This window comes from Prunus dulcis, chromosome 1, assembly GCF_902201215.1.
Source record: "Prunus dulcis chromosome 1, ALMONDv2, whole genome shotgun sequence".
Taxonomy (NCBI): Eukaryota; Viridiplantae; Streptophyta; class Magnoliopsida; order Rosales; family Rosaceae; genus Prunus; species Prunus dulcis.
The window spans coordinates 37,722,642-37,749,599 of record NC_047650.1 but is presented as its reverse complement, the minus strand read 5'-3'; the positions used below and the strand labels follow the sequence as shown (position 1 = coordinate 37,749,599).

The 26,958-nt window shown below is 36.1% G+C and overlaps 5 protein-coding genes across 7 annotated transcripts; 3 read left to right on the top strand and 2 right to left on the bottom strand.

Annotated features, from left to right (window-relative positions):
* The first annotated feature begins 5,803 nt into the window (after nt 1–5,803).
* LOC117614336 (WAT1-related protein At1g21890-like) lies at nt 5,804–8,019 on the top strand. Its single transcript, XM_034343118.1, has 7 exons — nt 5,804–6,091; nt 6,222–6,284; nt 6,414–6,530; nt 6,683–6,920; nt 7,046–7,204; nt 7,331–7,482; nt 7,581–8,019. The coding sequence occupies exons 1-7, from the start codon at nt 5,880–5,882 to the stop codon at nt 7,783–7,785; spliced, it is 1,146 nt and encodes a 381-aa protein (XP_034199009.1). The 5' UTR covers nt 5,804–5,879; the 3' UTR covers nt 7,786–8,019.
* A 1,554-nt stretch (nt 8,020–9,573) lies between these two features.
* LOC117638595 (gamma-glutamylcyclotransferase 2-3) lies at nt 9,574–11,924 on the top strand. The gene is made up of 8 exons (XM_034373699.1): nt 9,574–9,981; nt 10,073–10,149; nt 10,382–10,435; nt 10,625–10,681; nt 10,777–10,817; nt 10,917–10,988; nt 11,275–11,354; nt 11,481–11,924. Exons 1-8 carry the CDS (start codon nt 9,666–9,668, stop codon nt 11,558–11,560), a joined length of 777 nt encoding a protein of 258 aa, XP_034229590.1. The 5' UTR covers nt 9,574–9,665; the 3' UTR covers nt 11,561–11,924.
* Nucleotides 11,925–12,216: 292 nt separating this feature from the next.
* On the bottom strand, nt 12,217–17,818 carry LOC117616747 (glutamic acid-rich protein). Of its 2 annotated transcripts, none has more exons than XM_034346151.1 (9): nt 17,549–17,818; nt 16,168–16,273; nt 15,108–15,415; nt 14,796–14,901; nt 14,347–14,703; nt 14,192–14,268; nt 13,986–14,110; nt 13,216–13,458; nt 12,217–12,801 (listed from the first exon to the last, which is right to left on the bottom strand). In XM_034346151.1, the coding sequence occupies exons 1-9, from the start codon at nt 17,671–17,673 to the stop codon at nt 12,779–12,781; spliced, it is 1,470 nt and encodes a 489-aa protein (XP_034202042.1). In that variant the 5' UTR covers nt 17,674–17,818; the 3' UTR covers nt 12,217–12,778. The 2 variants fall into 2 exon arrangements, with proteins under 2 accessions (XP_034202042.1, XP_034202041.1); XM_034346150.1 differs by having other exon boundaries at nt 17,546–17,797.
* A 182-nt stretch (nt 17,819–18,000) lies between these two features.
* LOC117616746 lies at nt 18,001–20,119 on the top strand. The gene is made up of 6 exons (XM_034346149.1): nt 18,001–18,372; nt 18,486–18,591; nt 18,670–18,881; nt 18,967–18,994; nt 19,462–19,570; nt 19,861–20,119. The coding sequence occupies exons 1-6, from the start codon at nt 18,106–18,108 to the stop codon at nt 19,940–19,942; spliced, it is 804 nt and encodes a 267-aa protein (XP_034202040.1). The 5' UTR covers nt 18,001–18,105; the 3' UTR covers nt 19,943–20,119.
* A 74-nt stretch (nt 20,120–20,193) lies between these two features.
* Nucleotides 20,194–25,491, bottom strand: LOC117616745 (general transcription and DNA repair factor IIH subunit TFB4). 2 transcript variants are annotated; one of them, XM_034346147.1, is made up of 12 exons: nt 25,282–25,491; nt 25,091–25,179; nt 24,673–24,943; nt 24,366–24,412; nt 23,491–23,528; nt 23,363–23,408; nt 22,619–22,672; nt 22,434–22,502; nt 22,163–22,239; nt 21,373–21,468; nt 20,692–20,765; nt 20,194–20,578 (listed from the first exon to the last, which is right to left on the bottom strand). In XM_034346147.1, exons 1-11 carry the CDS (start codon nt 25,310–25,312, stop codon nt 20,693–20,695), a joined length of 891 nt encoding a protein of 296 aa, XP_034202038.1. In that variant the 5' UTR covers nt 25,313–25,491; the 3' UTR covers nt 20,194–20,578; nt 20,692. The 2 variants fall into 2 exon arrangements, 1 of the variants encoding a protein (XP_034202038.1); XR_004584176.1 differs by lacking the exon at nt 20,194–20,578 and having other exon boundaries at nt 22,163–22,235; nt 25,282–25,488.
* Between the last annotated feature and the right edge of the window lie 1,467 nt (nt 25,492–26,958).

The window sequence follows — 26,958 nt, the reverse complement described above, 5'->3', positions numbered from 1 at the left end:
AAGTAAATTAAAAAAAGAACAAGAACATTATAATATAAAAACATTCTTCCACCCTCTCAATGACCTCTCTTTAGCCATGGACAATGACCGAACAATGGTTGTCCCTCTCAGGGAGTTGGATACCACAACCCTAGACTACGGAGTCTCTATCACGTCAACAAAAGCCAAGTCACACCCATTATAGAGCCTCTCATCCTGAGAGTCATGGTGTCATGGCCAAGCACCATGCGCTGCTTGAGTGCAAGAGTGCAAAAGTACAAAAGTATTTGAGCTAAACTTTTTAAAGATAAAATAGCAATTTATCAAAAATAAATAAAGAAAGAAGAATTTTCATGTGTGTTTCGACTAGCTAGGTGAGAAAGTACTTAAAAAAAAGTGGCTGTTTTTCTGTTTCGTTGTCCTCCAACCAAATACTTTGCATATACGTACATTGATAAATATTGTCTTCTATTTGCCAACGTTGACATATATGCCCTACTACCAAAGCTATGCTTTATCAGAGAGCAAGACTAAAGGTGATCGTTTGGTTAATGTTGGTTTTGGTTTTCTAAACCCATCAGAAGTAGAAGTAAATTTATTGATAAGAAGAGTACTTATAAGGCTCGTTTGAGTGTGACTCTAGACAAACCAATAATTACTTATATGGAGAATTATTTCCTTATGTAATCACTTTAAGTGATTTTATGGAGAAGCACATGGGAGGTGCGCTTCTCCCTAGAATCACTTAAAATAACTTAAAGTGATACGGAGAAACCATAAACAGAATCACCCCCGAACGAGTTCATAATTAATAGCTAACCATGCTTATTCTATGCAAGAAAATTATCTCACCTGCGACTTGGCGCAGGGACACTATTCTCTAGCCATTTGGTATATATATAGATATCCAAACTTGCTTATACTATGTGGAACAAAAGAAAGCAACATGACAAATTACTATACGCAATTGATTGGCTTTTAATTTGTGACCTAGTAATCATCTTTAGGTAACATTATTATACACATGCTAGCTTTAGATCATGTTTATGACTCATCAAAAGAGCGCCTTTCGGTCGTTTACCCAACTTATATCCATAGAATCACATGGGAAAATGGTGGTTTAATTATAGTTCCATGAGTATAAAATCAATTTCAAATAGAATAATTTGACAATGGAATGTGATATAACCTGAACGGATGTCATGCATATAATTTTAAATAGTAGGCTGTTAAAGGATGTACGGAAATTCATATAATGAGTAGTTGTATTATTAATAACATATAATGAGTAGTTTTATTATTAAATATAACATATAATGAGTAGTTCTATTATTAATAACATTAATATTTTTTTATTCTAACACATACCGGACTATGTTAGTGATTATAAATTAAGAACAATATCAATATTGATGGTGGTAGTGAGCCAATAATTAACGTATCATATCAAGCTAAGTTTACAAGAGAATATGAACACCCATTTATATGTGTAAAGTTGTAAATATCACTTTTACAGCATACAAGCCACCCTCATTTGCCAAAGCATTGAGTTGCAAAAGATGAAAAGACATCATGTGAAGGTGGGAATTGGTGCTAGAATTTGTCTTCATTGCGTGGAGGGAGCTGCTCCCTTTTTTTTCTTTTTTTTTTTCTAAAAAAAATTTATAAATAATAGAACTAGTTCATCTTATTTTTGTGTTCCTCTTGATCTTCTTACTCTTTTCACAGTGCCATATCAAATAAAGGGCGGAGTAGGTATCTTTCACTTGCAATGCATTATGCATATAGTGGAGATGGAACAATTATTTGTTCTAATTTTACATTTTATATAATTATAAAATAATTCAATCGTTTTCCACGATTGGCAGGTAACCTAACTGAGAATGAAAAAGTAAAATGCATATATAAAAAATACTTTTTTAAAATTAAAAAAATCGTTAATGCCTCCTTATCCAAATTATCCTTTATCTGTTGTAGGTATGCTCTGGCGTTGGTGGTAAGAGTAGCAAATCTCCCCTTTAAACTTTTTGTCATTAAAATTTTATAAAAATAAAAATAAAAAATAAAAAATCCTTCAAATGGAATTGTTTCTGGATATTTTTGCTTTTATTTAAAAACGCACTCAATTATTATTTTTATGATAAAGTTATACCCAAGATAAGATACTCTGCTCGCTTTTTAGTTTTTGCTCCCTTTTAAGATATATACTTTTTTTTATACATGCTTTTGAAAAACATTTCTGATATTTTGTGGAAATTGTTTTGTCACAAGCAGATGCGTTTATACCCAACTCTTGCTCGTATAAGAAAACTTTTTATAATATTAAAATACTGTTTAATTCTCCTTATTAAACTTTTTCTTAAGTTTAGTTTTCTTCTTTTAACTTCCATAGGTCTATAGTAGATTTTAAATTAAGATTAATATTCTGAGTTATTAATAATTTTTATTACATTGATTATGTATAACATATATAATTTAACATGTTATATTGTTAGACTCCCGATTCAAACTTTTCAATTACGTTATTCATGGGCATTCAGTTATAAATTAATATTCTTGGAAATGATTGGGAAAAGACAAAGGAGGCGCCCTCACCTAAACAAACACTAGCTAATTGCAATTACATCATCTTGCACTGCATGCTTCCATCCCCCACCAAAGCACTCCTTGAAGCAACATATATGTTGCGCCGCGTAGACAGAGAAAATTGAAGTATTAAATAAATGCCACGTATCGTTCCGTATGATTCCGTGCTTATCAAACCAAGGAACGAAGCGGTCTTAGTCAATTCCAATTATGCCACGTGGCCACATCTCCATCGCTCTTTCCCTCCTGCACCCTCGGATCAGGCGATTCGCTGAGAGGCTGTTGCAGACCACAGCATCAGGTGGTGTTCCCGTACAATGTGTCCTCATTAAGGTACCAGATTAAAAGTCTGTGTTTCGTTGTGTGTGCTTACAACCCACAGCCTACAAACAAGAGTGGAACACCTTGTCATGAGTGAGACATTTTCTTACACGATCGCAACATTTCGTGACATGCTGATATACGTAAAATATAAAAATTTACTCAAAGTATTATAACATGTTCACAAATATTCACATTCGATAAACTTTAAATCTGACATACAATATTAATGAGTGTTCGCCTATTATAATTTGAATGAATTCGTAGTAACATCATACGAACATGTCAGACACATAGAATAGTGTGCTGCCATCACGCATAAGAATTTTTTTCGACAGAGACAGTCACCCTCCTCCTATTGTCCGTACATTTCTTTTTAAACTTGAGTGCTTGAATTCCTATTTGTGAGGTATGATTCCACCAAGCTTGAGTTGTGGTTGGGATCCAAGTACGAAAGCACCCACTTGGCCATTTGTTGGAATTAATTTGTTTCCCTTCCATTAGTTTCATATTTCATTTCATGGGTAAATAGTAGTTAAGCATTCACTAAACATGCCATCCACGATTTTATCATTAATTTTTTTTTTTTGGATTTATTAGTTGCGTTTCTGTTTCAACAATTACACACCAACCCACCTGTTGATGAATGTAGCCCAAAAATATACTTACATGCATGTATGTCCCCTTTTTTTTTTTCTTTTTTTTTTCAATCAAAGTTCATTAAAATTTCAAAACTGAGAAGGAAACAAATAAAGAATACAAGGCCGAAAAGCCAATGCAGAAAACAAAGTACCACAAATACAGGGAAGATTAAACTAAGAACCAGAACAGTCTAGTATAACAAATCTTCCCCATACAAAATCAAAACAAAATACAAAATCGAGCCACCGTCGCCATAAAGGAACCAGAGACAGTGCATACCGCACCAATATGGCCACAAAGGAGGGAATTCACATCCTCCACACAATTCGCATGTATGTCCTTTTTTCTTTAAAACTTAACAATCTTTAAAGAAGCAAAACAAAAACAACCCAAGTTGCCAAACATCTAAATCTCTTTAGGTTGAATCAAACAAATCCAAACGTTATTTAGAGTCAAACAGTATTCTATGTGATTGACAATAAGTCCAACTCCTTGGTTGTAAACTATTAAACAAATTCAACAGCACTAAGAAAAATTGTACACATATTTCTTTTGCTTTTTCACTTTTATTCTTATCTTCATCAAATTTCAACCATCAAGTGATTTAAGATAGTAGAAGAAGAAGAAGAAAAAGTCTTTACAGTGGATCTGTTTGAATGAACTTAGTAAAATCGAAAGATGGAAGTTGCTTAAGACCTTACGAGATTTCAAGCCTCTTCATCCATTGCCAATTAGTTTTGAGTTGGATGTTGACATTCTAATATGGTATCATAATTAGATTATCTATGTGACAGTTCCAACAGCCCCACAAGCTACCACGTCATGCGTTAAGCATAGTTTCATTAAAAAGGGGTTGATCTTTATAGACAAACAATAAATAATGGCACAAACATGATATCCAAAATGTTTTAGTACAATTATGCTTTCGTTTCATATTCTTATTCCTACCTAATATCCAGTGACACACACACACACAGACATACAGCAACAAGATCACTAGACATCTTATCATCCATATATTTGAAGCCATTCAAAGGGCTCGTATATGCTTTGTTAAAGAATGAATAGACAGCCCACAAACATTGCCAATAAGAAACTTAGTTTTCAATCACAATGATGAAAGAAAGATGGATATATATATAATTAGCTATATCTTAATTATAATTACCATTTTAAACTATTTTTATAAAAGGATTAATTGAAGTAGTTGGAAGAAGATTAATTGTTTCGATTACCACTCATGTTTGGTAATTACATCACAAGAAACATATCTAGAAGATCATCTCTTTATGCAAAACACTTTGATTTGGTGATTAATTAATTTTATGGGAATGTGTGGTTCTCCACTCATGAGCAGTCTATACCAATTTACATTTTCACACTTTGTTAACTCCCAAATAAACAGTGAGCTCCTCTTGGCCATGTCTTTCAAGTGGTGGCCACTCTTAATAGCACCCATTTGCTTCACCACCACCACATTGGAAACCCTCTTGCTTTCATACCTCATCAAGCAACACCACTAATTCTATATTTCATTTGCATCCCCACTTTCCACAAATAAATAAAAAGCCAAAAAACCAACAAAAAAAGGGAAAAAGAAATAAGCTCATAATCCATATGCAAACGTGTAGTGAGTGAGTCTCATGGTGAATGCTGACAATGATACTCTCAGTTTGTACTTTGTAGATCCAAGCCCTTGGGACCAAAATTTAATCAAACAAAATTTGTAATTCATCATATCACATGAATCCCCCAATTATCTCCAAATATTACACGAAAATAAATCCAAAATGTGACCTATATATGAACCATTGAATTGGTCTAAAATTGAATGTTAAAAATGTGGAGGCAATTGAATCAAAGCATTGGAATTACCAAATATTTCTTCACTTAACCCCAAATTGAGATTGATATTCAAATTAGTCATGGTTCGCAGAAATTCTCCCATGGATTGAGGAACAAGATTGATAACGTAGGCAACCTTTTTTCAGATGAAGGATCCAAATTATGACTTATTGCTTGTAGGACCCCAATAAAAAGAGCCCTTACATCTATTTTCGTATAGGAATCCACATAAGAGTCTACAAGGACTGTAATTGCTTGGATTAGGGTTTTTTTAAAATATATTGTTAATGGATAAGATAATCCAAAATATTAGTGCTCTTGGACATGTAGGAAGAAGAAACAGCTAGCCTTGTCATAATTTATATTTTCTGCTTTTTGGGTTCTATAAAAGGGCATTCTCATTTTAGTGTTGGCAAGCTCAGACAAGTACTAGTATATTGTTAGAAAACTAGTACTAGAAGAAGCTCAGAGAGAGAGAGAGAGTGAGTGACATAGAGAAATCGAAAATGGGAGACCAAATTGCAAAGGGAAAATTGGCTCTATTTCTTTACAAGATAAAGCCTTACTTGGCTATGATCTCTTTGCAATTTGGGTATGCAGGCATGTACATTATCAGCATGGTTGGTTTGAAGCGTGGCATGAGCCACTTTGTCCTTGCTGTGTACAGGCATTTGATTGCCGTGGTTGTGATTGCCCCATTCGCACTTGTTCTTGAAAGGTCTCTATATTTCTCTCTTTTCCTTCATCTCTTCTCTTCCACAAAGAGACATGCATGCGTATAATATATATATATATATATATATAATTATGATGCTATTTAAACTTATCGTTTTCAACTATTTTGGCAGGAAAATAAGGCCAAAACTGACCCTACCGATCTTCCTAAGAATAATGGTGCTTGGTTTTCTCGAGTAAGCCACTAGAACATGTAGCATTTTGTTATACGCAACTCCAAAAAAAATAATGAATATTAATTTGCATGTGGACTGTATGTTTAAGGTAATAGCTAACTTTGTTTTAAATGTGATCACTACCCGCAGGCCAGTGTTTGCTCAGAATTTATACTTTGTGGGAATGACATACACCTCAGCCACATTTGCATCTGCCACTGCTAATATTCTCCCTGCCATTACCTTTATTTTTGCACTTCTTTTCAGGTAAAAGTTGATATACTTTCATCTCATATTCATCTAAGGCATATGCACTAGCAATATTGAACTGTTGAACTCAGTTAATGAATGCAATTGAGATTACTTACCTTTTTCATAGATTATTAATTTAATCACTTTATCATTCTCTCATTATTTAGGTTAGAAAAAATCAATTTCAAGAAGATCCCAAGTGTAGCAAAGGTGATCGGAACTGTAATCACGGTCATGGGAGCAATGGTGATGACATGGTACAAAGGTCCTATTGTCGAAATCATAAGGGGACAAACACAAAGCCACAACAACACCACCGCTTTATCTACCGAACAACATTGGATCACCGGCACTTTCATGCTCCTTGCCCGTTGCTGTGGTTGGTCTGGTTTCTTCATCCTACAAGTGAGTATCTAGCAAAGGATTGTGTATTTTTTAGCACCTCATTGTTAAGTTGGCTGGCCAGCTAGCTAGACTCAAATGTTTATAATATGAACTAATTTGAATATTATTTTTTGTGTTTGGTGCAGTCGTTTACGCTAAAGCTATACCCAGCAGAGCTCTCTCTCACTGCTTTGATATGCTTAATGGGTGCATTGGAAGGTGCCGTAGCCACGTTCATACTTGAACACAACATGAGTGTTTGGGTTATAGGCTGGGACTCCAGGCTACTTGCTGCTGGTTACTCTGTGAGTACCAATATTTCATCATATTATTACAAGCGTTTATAACAAGTTAAATAAATACAAGCAATTCCCTTATTGGGTTTTTGGAAAGATGTTTGACAAAATGAATCTTAATTATATTGTGATTAGGGGGTGGTTTGCTCTGGAATTGCATATTACGTGCAAGGTGTTGTGATGAAGGAACAAGGTCCAGTTTTCGTGACAGCGTTTAGCCCGCTGGCAATGATCATCACCGCCGCCCTAGCCGCCATCATTTTAGCCGAGCAAATCCACCTTGGAAGGTATAGATATATACATCAATATACGCATGTGGGTTTTTAGGGCAAATATATTATGTACTCTTTTGTGCTTAATGGTGCATGATTTTGTTGTGGTGCAGCATACTTGGAACTATTCTCATAGTCATTGGCCTCTATGCTGTTGTTTGGGGGAAAAGCAAAGATCCCACAGCCTCCTCACTGTTGATCGAAGATGAGAAAGTTGTTGCTCTTGAACTACCAGTCACTGTTGATAACAAAACTGATGGTACTGGACCTCCAGGGGACTTCATCAAGGTTCCAATTAAAGCACAAGAATCATGCTAATATGTCCAAGATTAATTCCTACAGAGGTTTAAAATTTTCAAGATCTCATTAAGTGAGACTGTATTTTCTTTTCCGTTATTTTTTTTTTCCCTACTGCAGGAAATTTGTATAAGGTAATTGTAAGGGATAAAATTCGGATTTGATCGCCTTTGTAACAAAAGGTGGATTTACCATCAAATCGCCTCATAAAAACAAAGGAGAGACTTGTGTACTTTTTGACTGTACCTTTGAGAATGTGAGAAATATATATATGTATATCCTACTACTTATATGTTTGCCTACATCTTTGCCTCTATTATTCAACTCTCTTTTTAATAGATCTTCTTTCAATTTGTTCTTTTGTTTTAGTTTATCTCCCAAGAGTTTGTGCTCATGATAACTGAAAAGGTTAAGGTTTTGCAACAGGATAAGCTCATCCATGTTTTTAACCATAAAGACAAAGGTAGAAAACGTTACAGACTGTATCGATTAAAAGTGTTATTTGGTCAAAAACAAAAAACAATCTATATGCTAGAGCTTTAAGGTTAATCTTGATCTTTTTTTTGCCATTTTGATTTGCTCCTTAAATATTCAATTTAGGCTTAATTATTGTTTTACCCCCTAGAACGAATGCTAGTTCGGTCTCACTTTACCCCTTAAAATAAAAAATTTCTCACTTAACCTTCATAATCTTTAAAAATTACTGAAATTTTCTTACTTTATCACTTTTATCCATTTATGTCCACAAATAGTTATGTGTGCTGAAGTGGTATGGATATTTTTGTAAGACAAGACTTTAAAATTCAAATTAAATATAAATAACAGATTTTAAATATTTTATAATTTTTTTTGGGTTAACAAACTTCCTTTTCCCTTTATTTATCTCCCTGTCATCTCACCAGCCCTCACCTCCATCTTCCCTCTTCGGTCACCCCTATCCCCAAAGCACCCAACCCAGACTCGCTACCCCACTCCCCTCCCCCTCTCGCTGCCCCCACTTCCCTCTTCACTTTCCTTCAATTTCAATAAAAAAGAAAAACCCAATTGAATATGGTGGATTGAGCCCATCAAACAAAATTAGAATCGGGGTTTGCGTTTGATGATGATGATGATCAAGGAAAAGAGGGAGGCGTAGAATATAGAAAAGCTACAATTACTAAAATGCCCATACCATATCAGCATACTTACGGTTTTGTGGACGAAAGTGGTAAAGTGAGAAAGTTTAAGCATTTTCTAAGGGTTAAGTGAGAAAATTTTAATTTCATGAGGTAAATTAAGACTAAATGTCCATTACAAAGGATAAAACAATAATTAAGCCTTTCATTTATGTATGGTGAACTTAAGAGTGTGAAAACCATTGAAGTTCATGTCGAAAAAATATATAACAAAAACCCCACAAACACACAGCCCAATTGAAGCTCCAAAATTGGGCCGACCTCAGCCTACCATGAAAGTGTTTTAAACCCAAGTGGCCAATAATAAAAGGAGAAAATTAAAAGAGTGTGAGTAGTTGTCAGTTTATACAAGTGAGTCTCACAATGCATCACCAGTTGACAATAGTAGCTAGCACGCATATAGTAGCTAGCACGCATAGGATACTATAGTTGGCACAACTTATCATGTTATGATATGATTACTTGATTTTGCTTTTTAATTTCCTCGTATCATTTTTTAAATATACTACGTACAAAATAACATATGTAACTCACGCACACACGCAAGTCTTGCTAGCACTTGTCATGTTATCATTGATTAATTGATTTTGTCATCGTACCATATATTAGAACATACTATATACAAAATGACATGTGTACCATATTTTACATATGCAAGAAGAACATGGCAATTTTCAATTGTGGGTAACTAGAAATGAGATTGGAGAGAGAGAGTAGACAAACAACATGGCGCAGGCGCTGATAACCAGGTCTCTCTTTATTCCTACTCCACTCTGCCCTCCAATCGCATCAGCTTTATTTACCCAAAAAAACAGAACAAAAACAAAAACGCATCAGCTTTTCTCTAGAGAAGAGAAGACCCAACTCACTGTGGCCCACTCCTGTTGTGGAGGAAGTGAAAAGTTGAGAAAGAAATTGGATTGGAAAAGCTCAAAAATGATGTGGGTATTTGGGTATGGCTCTCTTATCTGGAAGACTGGTTTTAACTACGATGAGCGCCTCGTCGGCTTCATCAAAGGCTATCGCCGTGTCTTCTATCAAGGTCTCTCTCTCTCTCTCTCTGTTTGTGACAGTGTGAGTTGATGAATTTTTCAATCTGTTCATGTTTTCTTTGGTGGGTTTGTTCCTGTTAGGCAGTACGGACCACAGAGGGACGCTTGAGTATCCAGGAAGAACAGTGACATTGGAACCTGCAGAGGGAGAAGTTTGTGTAAGTTTTTTCAACAACTTCAATTCCCACATTCAGATTTTTGTCAATCTGGTCATTTTAATTTTCTATTAGTCTGCTGATCAATGATATGATCATAAAAATCAGAGCTTGTTTTACATGTCTCCCTATATAATAGGATGCTGTAGTGATTTCATTATATGATTTTGAAATTATCAAATGAGACCAAGCATATAAGTTTATTATTAATTTCTTTTGTTTTGTGAGTTTGTAGTGGGGAGTTGCCTACAGGATCTCAAATAAGGAAGATCAAGAAGTTGCTTTAACGGTAGAGTCTTGTATCTTAAAAAATTTATCTTGATTGTAATTGGGTTCTTGTGCTAGTTCATAATCTGTTGCTCTCTTTGTGCTGTGCGTGTGTGTATGTTCTTATGCTTTTGTGTGACTGCATTTACTTTACTAAAATTGTTCAAGATTCCAATGCTTTTTCGCTTTGCCTTTTTGTTCCAATTCACAGTATTTAGAAGTGAGGGAGAAGCAGTATGACAAGAAGGCTTATCTTGATTTCTTCACCGTAAGTCTAATAGATTGAGATCCCTTTATGATCATTGGTGTGTCCTCCAGAATTTTCATCATTCTTGTCTTTTAACATACTGGAATTTATTTCAGGAGCCAAATGCTACAACTCCAGCTGTTTCAGATGTAATGGTGTAAGTAGCAAAAGTGACCAAGAACTTTCTGCACCTTCATTCATGTTTTGTATTTGCGTTTAATCCAACCGGATCAGAACTGACACTGTCGCTATGTAGATACATTGCCTCTTCAGACAAGAAACATAATGTGAACTATTTGGGCCCTGCATCCATTGAAGAGATTGCCAAGTATGTAACTTTCATCTGTTCATGCGCATTTCGATTGATGTAGCAGAAAATATCTATCAACCCTTATTTGATTAACTTTTGATTCTAAATACTCAAGACATAAATGGAACTAGGAGCATCTTGCCTCTATATTATGATGGCTTTTTATTTGAAGTCTGTTTTGTTGAAATTCTGGATTATCAGATAGCTAATTAAGTAATTATCTGTATGGCTAAGTCCTTAATCAGTTTAAATCATAACAAAATATGGCATTGACCACACTGCATCCTTTCCCATATATCTGCAGACAAATTATTCAAGCTGAAGGCCCCTCAGGGCCTAATAGAGACTACCTGTTCCAACTTGAAGAGGCCCTTCTTCAATTTGGTAAGGTTATTTTGGTGCCCCAAAATTTATTTATTCAGTCATTTTAGTTTTGTATACCACTCTTCATCAAAATAAGTTTGTCTTTCTTCACTCGCCTTTTTTCCCCTCTAATTTTTCCTGTCACAGGATGCAAAGACGCTCATGTAATGGATCTTGCAAGCGAAGTGAGGCGCATCCTTTCAGAGAGGGAGCTGACCTCAACATGAAGCCATGAACAAAGAAGCGTATTGATTTCACAGGTCCTCCAACAGAGCAATTATTCATATATGAATCTGTTAGGAAACTGATTTTTTGTGTAACCTTTGTTGATTAATTCTGGATGGCACTGTGATATCCATCATCCTCAATTCCTCATTTCTAAACTCTTGTTCATGTTGAATTGTTAGACGTGACGCGAGTCATCCAATTAGTAGAAACTGTTGAATGACAGTTTTAAGGGCTCCCATGGACCATGAGAATGACAGTTAGCTTGACAATTCTACGTTGCCAAGGTTCACTACCCGTTTTGAGTGTAAATTGACAGTGCGACAGTTCTATTCACAAATAGATTACTGGATATGAGTTTCACTTGACCTTCTGTATGTCAACTCGAAATGTATTGCACCGATTTACAGCCTCCAATCTCACCGTAAAAACCAGTTTACAACCTGCCCAATGTGGTCAATTGGGTCATTTGCTTCTAGGGTTTCTGATCCTAGTAACACTGTTAGATACTAATGTAAATCCCAAGCAGGAGAAAAAGATCCTTTCCATGAACTCACTCTCTGATTTTGCATCAAGCCCCCTGCAGGCCTAGCAGCGTCCATGATAAATTTATTAACTGGAAATGGTCAATCATTCCATTAGCATGGAGAATCGGAGCTAAAAGTAAATCAGACAGCTTGCATTTCACATTAACCCTGGTAACTATCAATATTCCAATTCAAATACAGTAAACAGAACATTACAGAAGTGTAAATAACATCAAAAGGGAAACCAAGAAGTCAAATCCATATCATCACACGCAGATGAAGTTGTCAAACAAGCTTGTTTGATGCTCCTCAAGTAAGATCCATCCAACTCCGAAAAAATAGCTTTAGCAACTCCAGCAAGATGGATGGCTTTTTTAACCACCCGGACACACCAATTTGCTGAGAAAATAATCCCTACTGCTGTGTGCAAGGAGTTGTTTTGGTGGTAAGTCTAATCAAAATGGGGCCAGCAAACAAATTAATAAACATAGAACACAACTAATACCATTTTCCCGACGGCACAACTATTGATAGCTAATTTAACTGAAAGTTATCAGTGCCACTTCATCACTGCTATTTAGTCCCCCACCCTTAAGAAATATCACATAAAGCTATATTGATTCTACATTGTACAATAATAATTTAAAACTAAATCTCCTGTGCTAGTATTCTGCAAATCTGCTTATGCAGAATTTAATCACTGTCCTCAGCATCATCTGCATAAATACAGGGAAGACTTGGTCAGAAACCCATGATGTTAGGTAAAGAAATCAACTCAAAGACTAACATATAATAGATCGACAGCACAGTACAACATATACTAATCCCACCAAGATAAACATTTAAACTTGTATTTATGACTTTCCGATACAAGTTTAATCTGCCCAATGTAAGGAAAACAGGGTTAAATTTTCCTCTTTTGCTAAAGTTTAATCAGTTCAATGTAGTTCTTCCCTGCATGCGTAGTCTATAATCAATATATCTTATGCTTTGACCTCTGTAAGTGTGTAATGAATTGCATGGATAACATTGCAGAAGCACCGTAAATTAGAAAAATTCTCATCCTCATAGCCCTAGCTGTCATTTATTATAGGTAGCGCATGACATTAATTTATGAACTTAACACTTACCCTCATCACTATGGTTGTTATCGCTATTACCATTGTCCTCGTCTTCAACCTCATTCTCTTCTTCATCATTGTCATCAGCTGTATCTTCAGAATCTTCAGAATCACTATCAACTGGTATTTTGGGCTTTGGTGGAGGTACAAAACTAGTTGTGGACCTTCTACGTGAACTAGTTACAATATTGCTCATGTCAATGCCTTCAAGTTCTTTTGCCCTTTCCTTTTTCTTTTTGACTTCTTTGATTTCTGAAATAAGAGGACAGGAGATATCAATCTTTACAAGTATGAGCAAGTGAGGAAGTAGTAACAATCACAGTGAATAACAAGACCTAAGACCACAAAATTTCCCTTCCCATGATACATTTGAAGTTTTTTAGATGATATTGAATGCACTCATCATATTTCCTTGTCCACTCAAGAATCAATATATGCAGGTTCGTTATGCTATCAGTCCTTAACCCATTCAGAGCTCATCCTTATCCACAGAAACCGATGCCATCCATGGGAACCGCATTGCCATACATGTGAATGATGATAAGGACTAACGAAGGATTATGATTTGCCCCTCTCAAAGACTTGACGGAGCACTGTGTATCACAACACCCATGTTCACCCCCTAACCCAAATTTCCAGATGAAAAGACCCCTAGGTAAGCTGCCAAACTTCAACAACTGAGAAAATTCCTTGCTGTACTATCTTGAATGTCTGAACTAGATCAACTCATATCTACAGTTTCCAAGGATCACCACCAAAGGCTACATTTCAATACTCACCTTTCTCAGTGGGATGTGCAGATAATCCTTCTTTAGAGAGTATCTCCTCCAACTCCTTTATCAGGTGAGCTTCACGTTTGCTCTCAGGCACCTGCTTGACTTTCTTGTAAACTGAAGGGGCAACGCTGTATGACAGACATAAAAATCATAATGGTAACAATGACGAAGGTGAAAGTTTTATAAATAGAGAGTCAAAGATGAAAAACCTCATTCCACATGCTTTAATAACTGATCTTAGGTGCTCCACACGTTTCCCATATGCAGGTGTTGAAACTTCTTTCTTCTACAATTAGTTAAAACAGTAAGAATATATGAAAGATAAAACTTACTTTTAAGGTTCAGAAATATACTAAGTAATTACCTTGATAGGTTTTTCCGCAGATGACTGAGACCGATCATCTTCAGAGACATTTCCACTGACTTCTGCATCACTTTTGTCCTCTGGTTCTGTTTCAGAAGGTTTGATGCGCTTCTTTCCAGAGACATTTGTCTCATTAGCCATTCTTTTCCGTTTCTTCAGATCATTAGAGTTCTGCATCTTTCCTTTTGGAACACTTTTGTTTCTAGGTTTTACTTCATCTTCTTCCTCATCACTTTCATTATCCGAAGAGCCAGAACTCTCATCGCTTCTGACCTTGGTAGATGCTTTTCTCTGAACACTCTTCTTAACATTTTTTTTGACAGGCGCAGGTTCAGAAATTTCACAAGATTCTAGAACCTGAAAAACAAGATATTTGTAGAAAAGGACAACAACAATGAATATACACACCACTTCCAGAATTTCATGATGCCTCAATAGACTTATCTCACCTTGTCTAAATGCTCATTGATAAACTTCTTACAGGGATCAAGAGTATATTTCTCAAGCTTAAGATCTTCCTCCAAAAGTCTGCGAAGTCCAGCCATAGTAATCTTCCTGCAGAGAGAGGGGGAGAGAGAGGGGATAAATTATGAGTACTTAATCAAAGCATAATCACATGAAAATTAACATCAAATACACAAATCAAATAGACACCAATGCAAATCAAAAGGAAAAAAGAGAAAGAACTGCATGAAGAATCAGTATACTAATGCAATAGAAAGCAATAACTGATAATCAGTTCACAGGAAGAAGCAGCATACTCGGAATTAGCTTTGATATAAGAAACTCTTTTTCTAAGGGCTGACTTTATCACAGTCTCACTTGGAGCCTTTTTGCTTTTGGTGCTTTTAGTTTCCTCAGTTCCAGATTTGGCTATTTTATTCCCTGCTAGAAGGCCCATTACAGGAGAGTCTTCCATTTTCTCCTCATCTTCTGAGTAAGTTTCCTTCACATCTTTATTCGACTTATACCCTTCAGGAGATTCTGCTGCTTCCCCTTTAATTATACTTTTTTCATCAGTCTCCCCAGAACTCTTTGAGGTATTGTCATCACCAGCACCTTCTAAGCACTAGCATTTCAAATAGAATAAATGCAACGAAGAGATGACACGTTGGAACACGAGAAATATTTGGACTCTGACTAAAAAAAGTTACTAGACAATTAATAACAAAACAAATTAAATAACAGAAGAGGTATACAAACCACAACAAAAGGGAAAATAGCATTTCCAGAGCTCATGGGAATATGGAAATTTTGGTTTTAGTGATTGAATGGGCCTGGCCGGCCCGAAAGATATTTCTAAAGAAAATCTCTGAGTCAGAAAAAAAACTCTGACATTTATTTGAACTGAAACAAATTTTCTGACATGAAACTTCCCAGGCATGTGAGCATTTCCTTAGTTTTGTTAGGAAAACTGAGTTAAATCCATCAACAAAACAATCGAGGAAAAATGTGTTCCACATGGTAGTTTTGTAGAACACACCAAACAACATAAAAAATTAGTGACTAAAGTTTTTGTAACCAAAAAAAAGTATATTACCATATTGGAAAACTTTTCTGTCAAAACAAGCAGAGACTCCCAAAATTTGTAAACTTCTAGTGTACTTTTTTTATTCTGTTTTGGTCAAAGAAACATACTTGAGAAAAACTAAATGTTCATGAATCTCAGAAAGTTTTCTACAAAAGAAAAATTCCATTCAAACAAACATCGAAGAAACTTAACATCTATAAAATATTTCCAATCCAGAAAACGTTTCCATCGAAAACTTAACAAGACAGTCAATAGTCTTACTAAATGAGACCAATGAGCTTCAATATTACCTCCACCAAGTGTTCTTTGACAAATCTTTTGTGCACATCCAATGCAAATGCCTCCAACCCCAAGTCTTTCTCTAACAATCTTCGGACGCCCTCAAAAGTCAAAGAACTGCATTTCAAAATAAAATTGTAATAAATAATCTGACCATGGGCAGCTCTAACATGCTCAAGCCACCAATGATGGAGGAACAAGAATGTTTAAATTAAATTCATCCATTTCAATTTTACTGAACATAAATAACTGAACAAATTGCTAAATGCATTAATGACATAACCATTAACAATTTCAAGAAAACCTAATGTTTGGGTTATATGCAGACCTAAAAGAAGTAAGTAAACCCTAAATCCACAAGTTCATCTAACCTAAACGTACAAGCACTTCAACTTCATTTTGAAGTTTCAAGGGAACTACATTGCTTCTTGTGCTTCCCTTTGAAACCATTTCGATCAAATTTACAATGAGGGAACCATTGCGATCAAGTGGCGATTGGGAAGAGGAATTTCGCAATGTGGTCATAGAAGTTGAGCACAAGGTAAGCAAGTGAATGAAGAACAGCAAGGGGTTACCCAAAAAATAAAACCTATTTCAATATTTGACACTACCCAGATTAAAAATAAGTAATAAATAACAATTAAAAAAACACTGCGATTTGAATTCTTGGAACTCATTTTGGGGTTTCAACCGTTAGGGTTTCAATCCGATAAAGAAAGGCAAGTATGAACCATACAAATTAGGTCAGAAGACAATAAAGAATTTGATAATCACTGCAGTGGGAAACAACTGGAACAACTCTTACAGTTGGATTATGACATTGGCGGATTGTGGTATGTTGGTAGGCAGATGAAGTAATTGACTCTGTTTGAGTTGCTTTCTCGGTTGTCAACAAAATAATTTTGCTTTGTGTAGTTTTTTAAGAGAATGATTAAATATGTCAGTGTAGGGTGTGCTTCACTTTGCCCAAATGCAGAGTTTGCCTCTCACCGGTGACTTGCTTTTCTATGACCCAAATAAAGCATAGAGTGTGTAGAACACTCTGAAGCTTCAAAACCCTAAACAAAACAACTGAACATACAGGCATTATGAACACAAAACACATTGCAAACAGCACCATACACTTAGAAACACTTGCATCCACAAAATGGCTCTTAATCAAATCCATAACACGCATAAATTAAAAACTAAAAACATACACAAGCTTGCAGTAGAAAGAAAACCAATCCTAAAGAGTTCTCATAAACACATATCTGGAATAAATAAATAAAAATCAGTAATATTTATTTTCACTAAATTTATTCAAAAAGAAAACAAATTCAGTAAGAGAGAGAGAGAGAGAGAGAGAGAGAGAGAGAGAGAGAGAGAGATAGAGATAGAGAGAGAGACTACTCGGATTGTTCTTTGAAGTAAGGGACGCGTGAGCGCATAGCATCCTTAATCTGGGACTGGATATCGTGCGCCTCCTGCTTCACTTGTTTCACAGGGCTCTCGCTATCTTGCGCGTCCTCCGCCATTCTACTACAAACTCCGTCTCTCTCTCTCTCTCTCTCTCTCTGTGTATCAGAAGAAGAGCTTCCTCTCTCTCCCTGTGCTAAAAACGTGCGAGTAGAGGGCCAAAGGAGCAAAGGAAGGGGAAGAGTGAGGAGTTTGTGTACCGTGTATATGCTGACACCGCAATACGGTACTTATTGCGTAATGAAAAGCAAATATACACGACGCCGTATAACGCAAATAATTGAAAGAAAGAGTTAAAATATCTTTTCAGCCACTGGATTTTACACGAAATTGTAATTTGGTCCCTGAGAAAAAAATTAACCCAAATTGAAAAGCGCATTTAGCTGAAATTCCAAGTTTACCCTTTGCCTCCAAAATCCAGCAAAGACCCTCCCGGTTGCGTTTATCTTCCTCTGACATAACGCGAAAACTCAGTTTTGTGAGAAATAGCGATGGGAGGACATGGAGCTGTAGAGGTGGCCAAGACGGTCCTTGAGGTTGCTGACGTGGCATGGACCGCCATGGAATGCGGCCACCACCACCTTCACCACGACGCCGACCACAAGGACCACGAGGGAGCCAAGTGCGTGGTGTCTGACGAAGAATTGGAGGCTCTGCGAGCGGAGAATCGGCGACTGAGAAACTCGCTGGAGCAGAATCTCAAGCTCCTCGAAAACCTATCCGAATCGCCTTCTTTGTTGAACGATTGTCCTCCCGATGTAAGCAAATTTTGGGTCGATTCAATTCGATGCCCTTTTGATCAATTTGTGTAAAGATTTCAAATTTTGATGTACAAACTAAAATGGGTATGTTTGGGATTTTTCGTATTCAGTTGTATGCTCGCTTAGTAGCTACTGTGGATTCGAACGACTTCTTGACGCGAATCAGAGCTCTAAAGCAGGAATCTGAAAATCAGTTTCCTTTCAAGGTGGCCTCAGGTATTTGAATTGTTTCAATTTTGCCCATATAACCATTAAAGCATTGAGCTTTGTTTATAATCCATGTTTGGGTTTTAGGAAGTGATTTGGAGGCAGCTGAAATTCTCATCAATGTTGACCATGAAGAACCCAGTTGGTGGGTTTGGGTCACGGAAGATATGCTTCCGGGTAAAGTTGAGGAAAGGAGTGGAATTGACAATGAAAGCTATGTTCTTGTTAGTGAGGAGCATGTGGTGGATGGGATTGCCAATTTTATGGCTAAGTGTATTGTGTCAAACCCTAAAGCTCGGGTACCTATCCACTCAAAGCTTTTTGCTTTTGCTATTTAAATTGTTCATTTTGGTCTCATGTAATTTTGCTTCCTTGAAATTGCAGAATTTGACACCAGAGGAGCTGCAGAAAAGTAAGTTTTTTGGACACCTTTCTGAATTGACTGTCTCTCTGCTTGCAATTTCTTAACCCCAAACTGTTAATAGGTTATGTGACTTGATATCTTTCTATGGGGTAGAAATGTTTCTACATGATCGACAACCTAAACTATACTTTTGGTAGATATTAAAAACCGATTGCCAATATTTTTGTGTTTGCTACCCATTGTGATTATTGCCTAGACTATCTTATGCTTGGATAAGATGTATGAACTGAGTAAATGGAATTTAACTTCTGTTGTTTCTTTCCTTCTAGAAATTTGGTATCTCTAATCTAATGTTGGGATAGCTTGGAAACTAGATATTCATTTCTATGTCTGATCTCTGCAATTATGATTATTCTTGGGCATGACTTTGAACATTCAGTGTCTTCCTCTATGATTTAGTGGGCAGAAGAGAATGACTCTATCTAAACCCATACTTGTGAATCTATAATTTGCAGTTGTAGCAAAAGCGATGGGTGGTGTCAGCAAATTGGAGAAGGTGTTAGGTATTTGGCATGCTGGGAAGTTGTTCTATGCCCTGTCCACCTGGGGACTTGCTCTAACCGGGTGAGCATTTCTTGCCATACTTAATATTGTGTTAGCGTGCTCTAAAGAATGTTAGCCGCGATTGTCTGCTATCCTCTGGCCATAAGATGCCATACAAATGGGTGTATCCTACACTGGTTCCACCAATTGGTATCCAAGATATAGCATGTACATTTGCCTGGAATATTTCGTATGACATGTTTTGTCAAAGTAGGAAAAAGACATTTTTAGATTAGGTTGTATCTCATTTCCTACTTTCTTGTAAATGGCTTCTACAAGACTTAAGATTATCACATTGGTTTGTGTTGCAGATTGTATAGGAGCCGTGCCATATTGAAATTTGCTGCAATGGGGGTGCATACAACAAGCAAAGTGATTATGAGGGCAATGTGACGATTTATGCCCCACCGCTGCAAAAGAAAATCTCAAATTGTAACTGTACAATAGTGCGTCTGGCTTCTTCTAAGAATTTCCATTTGATGTAAATAATTGTAAATAGTGCTTGTTCTTGAGCGTGCCCCATGATTTCAGTGACTGATTTATTGAATTGAACCATTGATTGATTCTAAAGTATCGTTTCAAAATGCTGCAATCGCGAGAAATGAAAAGAACAAAAGTCGAATTTGCCACCAAAGCACAAAAACGGATGCAATCAGTATAATCAGATAAATGTGGTAACTCTGTATAAACGCAAATCTGTAATTCTTTTTAATGTGGTGTGCTCACCCCATGCATAGATGTAATTTCTTTATATTATGTTTTACCATCTAATAACCATTCGGGATAACCACCACTCTCTATTTTCTAAACACTAGAGATCAGTTACAAGAAATCATAAATAGGTCTATCAGCTCGCCTTAGTTGTATAATCAGCCAGCTAGGCTTCTTTTTCCCTCCACAAAATTGTTGGCATCATGAAACACACCCGGTGATATGCGCTTCGATTGAGCTATGGTGCCAAAATTCTACGAGGAGAGGCACACATGTATCTCGGCAAACCTGGTTCCCAGACAGCTATCATAGAAATCACTGCCAGTAAATGGGAACAAAAACTATTTAGTAGTACACTAACATTGAACGGTCAAATATGATATGGAAGAGCACAAACTAAAAATACAACAGTATGCATTTAGAGAACTAACATTATGTCTCTGGAGTTTTTCTTTTCTTGTTGGATGTTGAGTTAACATCTGACTGGGCTTGACCAAATACTGACCTGCATCAATCAAGAGAGGTAAGAAATGATGGTGGTAAAAGAATCTCCGGATCCCAGTAAATCTTGCTTCTTAACAAAACAATGAATTTCTGACTATGCAAGAGAAAGTTTTGTGGCAATTGATTGTCAACCATGGCATGGTGTAGTGTTTGTTTCTCATTAAAAAAAATGTAGTGACTTATTTCTTTTAGTGACTTATTTCTTTTCCTCCATATCTACCAAGCTTATTTTTAAAAAAACAATGAAATGAATAATTATCTTTCAATTAAAAGTAATAATTATTACTTAAGTTTCATTGCCTTTGTGTTTTGCCAGAAGAAGTTTCACAATGTCTCTCTGAAAAATCTTAATTACTTAACATTTATAGGATTGACTGAAAATATTATGTAAATAATATTTGTGGGTATCTACGGCTAGTTTTCTAACTAAACAAGAAGTAGCTGTAATATTTTTTTATCATCATGATATGATCTCTGATTTTCAGGGAAATCAAAGGTCACCACTGTCCTCAAAGACAACCATATCAAAAACTAAAGACAGCAGAGGAAAATTGGCTCGACTAATTTACTTTTAATAATGTAGTCTGCATATAGAGGAGGTAACTTACCCACAAGTTGAACATTTCTTGTGATGCTTACAAAATATGGACAAGCACACGGAACAAATGTAGCCCATGTCTATTGTCTTCTTATGGCAAAAACACCTGCAAAATTCAAGAAATCAAAAGATGACAATACACAGAAAATGTAGGCCCGAAAATTGTTATTTTCTTCTGTCCTTTTTTTCCTGGTTTCACATGAATCCAAGCACTATATGTAGACTCAAATCATTTACTTACCATGACTACCACTAAAAAAAGTAGATGAAAAATTATCTACGAAAGAATTAGAGCTAGTAACACCACTAGGTCAACTCAACTATTACCAAATATCTAAGAAAATGTCCTAATGGAGCTCAGGAAAGTAGGGAACCACCACCTGATGCAAACCCTCGTTCAAAAAGTTATACAGATTGACCCCAAAAAAATACAAATCCAAACAATTAATTAAAATCAAGATTTTGATCTGTGTAAAATACATGAGTTTTAAAAGGAACAGCCTAGAAACCTAGATTGTACTTAATTCAAGATTTTGCTGTTATTTTATGAAATGTGATATATCATACGGGGCCTCTCTCATTTCCTGTAAATCATGCTTGAAGTAGCTCCATAGAAAGGAGCCTCTCACCCATTATAATATTATCAAATTTTAGATGCACCCTTCCTCTTTGCTCCCAGAAATAGGCATTAAATCTTAAAAGTGATACTGAACTCTTACAGAAAACCTGTTTTCTTCTTTTCTAATAAAAAAATCCAATATGAAGCCAAATAATTTGATGACTGTAAAAAGTTTACTTACGAGGCACGAAAATCCACACCAAGAGACTTAGGAAGCTGTAAAAAGGCTCGAGAATGCAAATCAGTTGCAAAAACTGTCTGCATATTAATTAAATTATTGCATTAGCCTCTAGAAGTTGAAACAAAAAGGAAAAGCCTTGTGAATAATACCAAATGGAAAATAGTGACCCCCAAATCAATTTTCTTTAGCCAAACACCACGTACTGAAACAAACAAGTAAAATCACAAGGCTAAGATGTTTCCACATCAACCAGTTTAAGTTCTTAACCTACCGAGAGATATTGGAACAGCCCATTCGGTTGTTGGGGCTTCAGATACACACCACCAGTAATGTATGAAGCCTGTTACTCATCCACCAGAAGCATTTTAGTACAGCAAACAGAAGAATAAAGATAATAACACTTATCAAATTCTACAAAAAAATATCCATCACAAAGATGCTCTAAAGACAAGCTACCTGCTGTAGGAAGGCAGAGTTGCTAGAGCCCATATAACAAGAATCTATAGGAACCTGAAGTGGAAGAAAATCAATGACACATTTGACGTTCGTGAACCAGATGTTGCTAGTAACAGAGAACAGTTTGGTAAGTAGATAAGCAATAACAAAATCATAACTTTTAAGGCAAAGTTTGGATTTCTGGAAAGTAGAAGAAACTAAGTATTTATTTTATTCAAATGAACTGCCTAATGATGAGAGAGAGAGAGAGAGAGAGAGAGATTGGGAGGCAAGGGTCCAAACAGCTACAGATCATTGTTGTTGCCCTCCAAACAGAAGAGCAAATTTGGATTTCAAATCAATTGATTGTATACAATCATCTTTTAGAAGCAGATACAAAGAGCATATACGGCACTAAGTTACATCTCTGCATTAGTGATAAATTAAGAATGGCCACCTAATACTTGTTTCATTTTCATAAAATTTATCAAAAGGGCTGTAAGAGACAAATCACTTGTACTAAAAAGTACCAAAATAAATGCCAAGAGTCTAAGAAAGTTTAAGTTTTCATAGTGGAAAACAGAAAGTTCCTAAAAGTCTGTACCGCAAACAGAGATCAAAAAAATAAACCAACTGCAAATCATTATAAAACAAACTTCCAAACATCATCACTAGAAGGACGCATTTGACAGTGAAGAATAGTATACGCAAAAAAAAAAAAAAAAATTATGCTTTTCAGGAACAGGAAAAGGATCAACTGCATACCACAGACCGTTGTGCAGAAAATATGGCATTCATGATTGCAACATATCTGAAAGGACATTAAAAGAAACTTCTGTAAGAGTTTTGGTGGGAAAGAACACAAAAAATGCAAAATACCAGAAATAACTTACTGTTCAGGTCCATCCGATGATCCCTGCAAGCATAAAATCTGCATCCCATATATTAGTAACACTACTTAAAAGCTAATCCATTTGTGAAAGGAATTTAAGGTATAATAAAAATATATATACACTGCCGCATACATGCAAGCCAAAATGATAGTGTGATGAGTTCCTACGATGTCAAACATTGGACACTAAGAAACTGTTTCATCTTGTCAGAATCACCAACATCTCACAAAGGATACTCTAATGTATTGATAGAAATAACCAAAAATATTGAGGATTTGATATCTTTGATGGGAACAGTGAAGATTGTCTCACAATACGGTTATAATATCTAGAGAATGGGTACATGCTTTCAATAGCCACCATCTAATAAGAATTTCATTTAATCCACGTCTTGCAATTATGTTGATGATTTGCACCTAATGTGCTTAGAGAATTGCATTTAGCCCGTGCTTTGGTTATTAACAGTTTCACTTGCAAGTATGTTGATCATCTGCACCTACCTGTGTTTTCGAAGGCATTCAATAGAACTCCTTTATATTGCAGAACTATTTTGGGTAGGAAAAAAGATGAATTATCATGCATCAGCTAGGACATAAGTTCACTAAAACTACATTGAACAAGCTACAGAGAAATATGAATCAAATTGATTGGTCATAAAATGTCTTAACAAGGACAAATGTAAGAAATACAGCAAAGCAGTTACAATACATGATCAATGTTTAGTACTAACCAGATTATAACGCAAGTCATCCAAGAAAAATAAAACAATTACATTTCATAGTCCGATAATACATTTGAGAATTATCTAATGATGTAGCATTGACCAGCCAAAGAAACTTCTGTATAGTTTATACACAAACTACTATGATACTCACCCGGGGTTGAGGATGAAGCGGTCCAGATCGAAAAACTCTCTGTATATCTACCCATCAAATATAGGTCAACAAAGTTTGCGTGGATGCATTTAAATGTTCCCACAAAATAAAATAGCTCAGTTATTATGGACTAGCTCCAACACAATTCCTATATCTGCAATAAGCATTGCCACGGGACCAGCATTCTAAAATAAGAAATCTACTTAAATACTCAGTGCATTCTCAAATGCCATTAGCACACAATGGGGTTTTTTCAGTTAGATACCCACGAACCCAAACTTAAAACAAGCATTGGCATAAAGGATACAACAAAGAGCCATTGATAAGGACCCAGATAGCAGCGAAGAAGCAATCCCTTCTCTCAAGCCTTCTTTGATCAATTGCTCGTCTTTGATCACAAATTCCTCCAGCTTCTGCAACAAGTTAACGCACCGCGCAGGCATTCTTCCATTATCAGAACCCTGGTTCGTGGAGGTAGAAGAATCGTAGATGTAACTGCAGGAATTGTATCCCGTAGCAATAACCACAACTTGGTTGAGTTGATTGAGTAGTAAAATCGAGTTCAAAAATGTAAGCACCTGTAAAACAATCGCAAGGATTGAAAATATACTTAGCCCTGATTTAATAATGGGGAAATTAAATTCGCTTAAAAAGAATGAAACTTTGACGTTCTTCTGAGAAACCCAACAGGAGATTAGGGTTTAGTAGTGAAAGGGTGAGATTACATGGGAGAGAAACACGGAGAATGGGAGGGAAGATGAGCTCCAGAAGAAAGGGTTCGTGTCGAGCAAAACCATCAGAAGGCTAACATCATCTGCAACAACACAATCAAACGCTTAAAGGCTAACAATGGAATGTGCCTCCGTGAAGATTGAGAGAAAGAGAGAGAGAGAGAGAGAGAGAGAGAGAGAGAGACCAGCATAGAGCTTTGAAGGAGCAGAAGCCATAGCTGAGTTGCGTGCGTTTCTACGCTGTCTGATGAGCACTGACTGATTACTGATACACTGATGTTATGTTATGTTATTGGTTAAATCCTCGCGCCGGAACTTTGGCGTCGGCGATTGGGAATTTACTCAAACGACACCGCTTTCAATCTCAAGCTGAATGTCGCATTTGTGCGTGAGAAATTATATTTAGGATTTTGTTTATTATTTTCTTTCAAAATCACATTTAGGAGTTTTTTTAAGAAGGAGAAATTCATTTATACAAGGGTAAACGGTTGAAAACTCCCCTGAACTATAATGCTTATTGAAATGTCCACCCTAAATTATTTTTTCAACAAATTTAATCATCAGACTATTTTTTTTTTTTTAGGTCCTTTTCTATTGAAATGGACGATAGCATATTAAACTCACACACACAACACAGATGTTAGGACTCAAACTCAGGACCTTGCCTGAGGGAGTAAATACTCCAAACCACTACATTAGTGGATCCTTTGCATCATCAGACTATTTTAAATGGCCAATTTAGCCCATTCCGATAGTTTCCATGTAGTTTCATCCAATTTTTCATTAAAAATAATTAAATCTTGAAAAAGAAGCAAAAAATAAAACCCTAGAATCAACGTCTTCCCCACCCCATCCCCCAAACCCTCTCTCTGCAATCCCACTTCTGTAAGGTTTTTTTAGTGAAAGAGCTGGATGTTTTCCCAGTGAAAGAGCAATAGTGGAGGTGGAGAAGAAGACCCACCTCTACAACACTGCAGATTGATGATCTACAACCCTAACCCCATGGCAGATTGGGTATTTTCCAGAGAAATAGCAACATCGGGTATTTTAGGGGGCAGACCCCATGGCAGATTGATGAGCTACAACCCAACAACCAAAGAGACCAAAGTTCTGGTCCACAACCTGTACTTTGTCAACGGAGTAGCAGTCTCTCCAGAGACGGGGAGAGAAGAAAGAAAAGGAACAAGAATAATAATTATAAAATAAATAAAAAAGAAATTATGATTTTATATTTTCTTTATTATTTTTTGGTAATGTTCAAACTTACCTTTATAATTAAAAGAAAATTGAATGGAAGTTAAAAACTTGACGGCAGGGGCTAAATTGGCCATTTAAAATAATTTAAATAATGTTAAATTGGCTGAAAAAATAATCATGGGGGGACATTTCGATAGTCGATATAGTTCAGGGGGTATTCGGCCGTTTATCCTTCATACAACCACAGACGTACAAAGAGCGACATGATACAATGGCCTCGTTGAAACCGTCCTAGGACAACCTCATAGGACAAATCTCAGGGAGAAAAAAGTACCACACATGTCATAGACTAATAAAAAAGTCTAATTCAGGTCACTTTAGACCATTACAATAAAAGAACAAGTCAAAAACAAAACCTAACACAAAGACCTCCGACAAGAACCGCAACTAGAGACCAACACAATAGACCCACATGAGAGGACGGTAGAAACTCCAAATAGTAAACTCACATGAGAGGACCGCAGAACATCCCAATTATCAAAAGAAGCCTTCTATGAGCAAAATCATAGTCCTTTGACACCCATACAAACTGTAAGTCATATCATAGCAGAAACAAAAAAAAAAGAACACAGAGGATGAACACAGAAACAACAATAAAAAGATCC

What these genes read in the sequence shown, in the direction of transcription:
- LOC117614336 (XM_034343118.1), top strand. Translation starts at nt 5,880, where the DNA reads ATGGGAGACCAAATTGCAAAGGGAAAATTGGCTCTATTTCTTTACAAG. An exon ending in TTCGCACTTGTTCTTGAAAG is followed by an intron (nt 6,092 to 6,221) that starts GTCTCTATATTT and finishes CTATTTTGGCAG; the next exon opens with GAAAATAAGGCCAAAACTGA. An exon ending in GAGCAAATCCACCTTGGAAG is followed by an intron (nt 7,483 to 7,580) that starts GTATAGATATAT and finishes GTTGTGGTGCAG; the next exon opens with CATACTTGGAACTATTCTCA.
- LOC117638595 (XM_034373699.1), top strand. Translation starts at nt 9,666, where the DNA reads ATGGCGCAGGCGCTGATAACCAGGTCTCTCTTTATTCCTACTCCACTC. An exon ending in CTGCAGAGGGAGAAGTTTGT is followed by an intron (nt 10,150 to 10,381) that starts GTAAGTTTTTTC and finishes GTGAGTTTGTAG; the next exon opens with TGGGGAGTTGCCTACAGGAT. An exon ending in GCTGTTTCAGATGTAATGGT is followed by an intron (nt 10,818 to 10,916) that starts GTAAGTAGCAAA and finishes GTCGCTATGTAG; the next exon opens with ATACATTGCCTCTTCAGACA.
- LOC117616747 (XM_034346150.1), bottom strand. Translation starts at nt 17,673, where the DNA reads ATGGCGGAGGACGCGCAAGATAGCGAGAGCCCTGTGAAACAAGTGAAG. An exon ending in TCAAAGAACACTTGGTGGAG is followed by an intron (nt 15,416 to 16,167) that starts GTAATATTGAAG and finishes TTGAAATGCTAG; the next exon opens with TGCTTAGAAGGTGCTGGTGA. An exon ending in TCAATGAGCATTTAGACAAG is followed by an intron (nt 14,704 to 14,795) that starts GTGAGATAAGTC and finishes CTTGTTTTTCAG; the next exon opens with GTTCTAGAATCTTGTGAAAT.
- LOC117616746 (XM_034346149.1), top strand. Translation starts at nt 18,106, where the DNA reads ATGGGAGGACATGGAGCTGTAGAGGTGGCCAAGACGGTCCTTGAGGTT. An exon ending in TGAACGATTGTCCTCCCGAT is followed by an intron (nt 18,373 to 18,485) that starts GTAAGCAAATTT and finishes TTTCGTATTCAG; the next exon opens with TTGTATGCTCGCTTAGTAGC. An exon ending in TCCTTTCAAGGTGGCCTCAG is followed by an intron (nt 18,592 to 18,669) that starts GTATTTGAATTG and finishes TTTGGGTTTTAG; the next exon opens with GAAGTGATTTGGAGGCAGCT.
- LOC117616745 (XM_034346147.1), bottom strand. Translation starts at nt 25,312, where the DNA reads ATGGCTTCTGCTCCTTCAAAGCTCTATGCTG. An exon ending in TCTCCGTGTTTCTCTCCCAT is followed by an intron (nt 24,944 to 25,090) that starts GTAATCTCACCC and finishes ATTGTTTTACAG; the next exon opens with GTGCTTACATTTTTGAACTC. An exon ending in TTTCTGCACAACGGTCTGTG is followed by an intron (nt 22,673 to 23,362) that starts GTATGCAGTTGA and finishes CTTCCACTTCAG; the next exon opens with GTTCCTATAGATTCTTGTTA.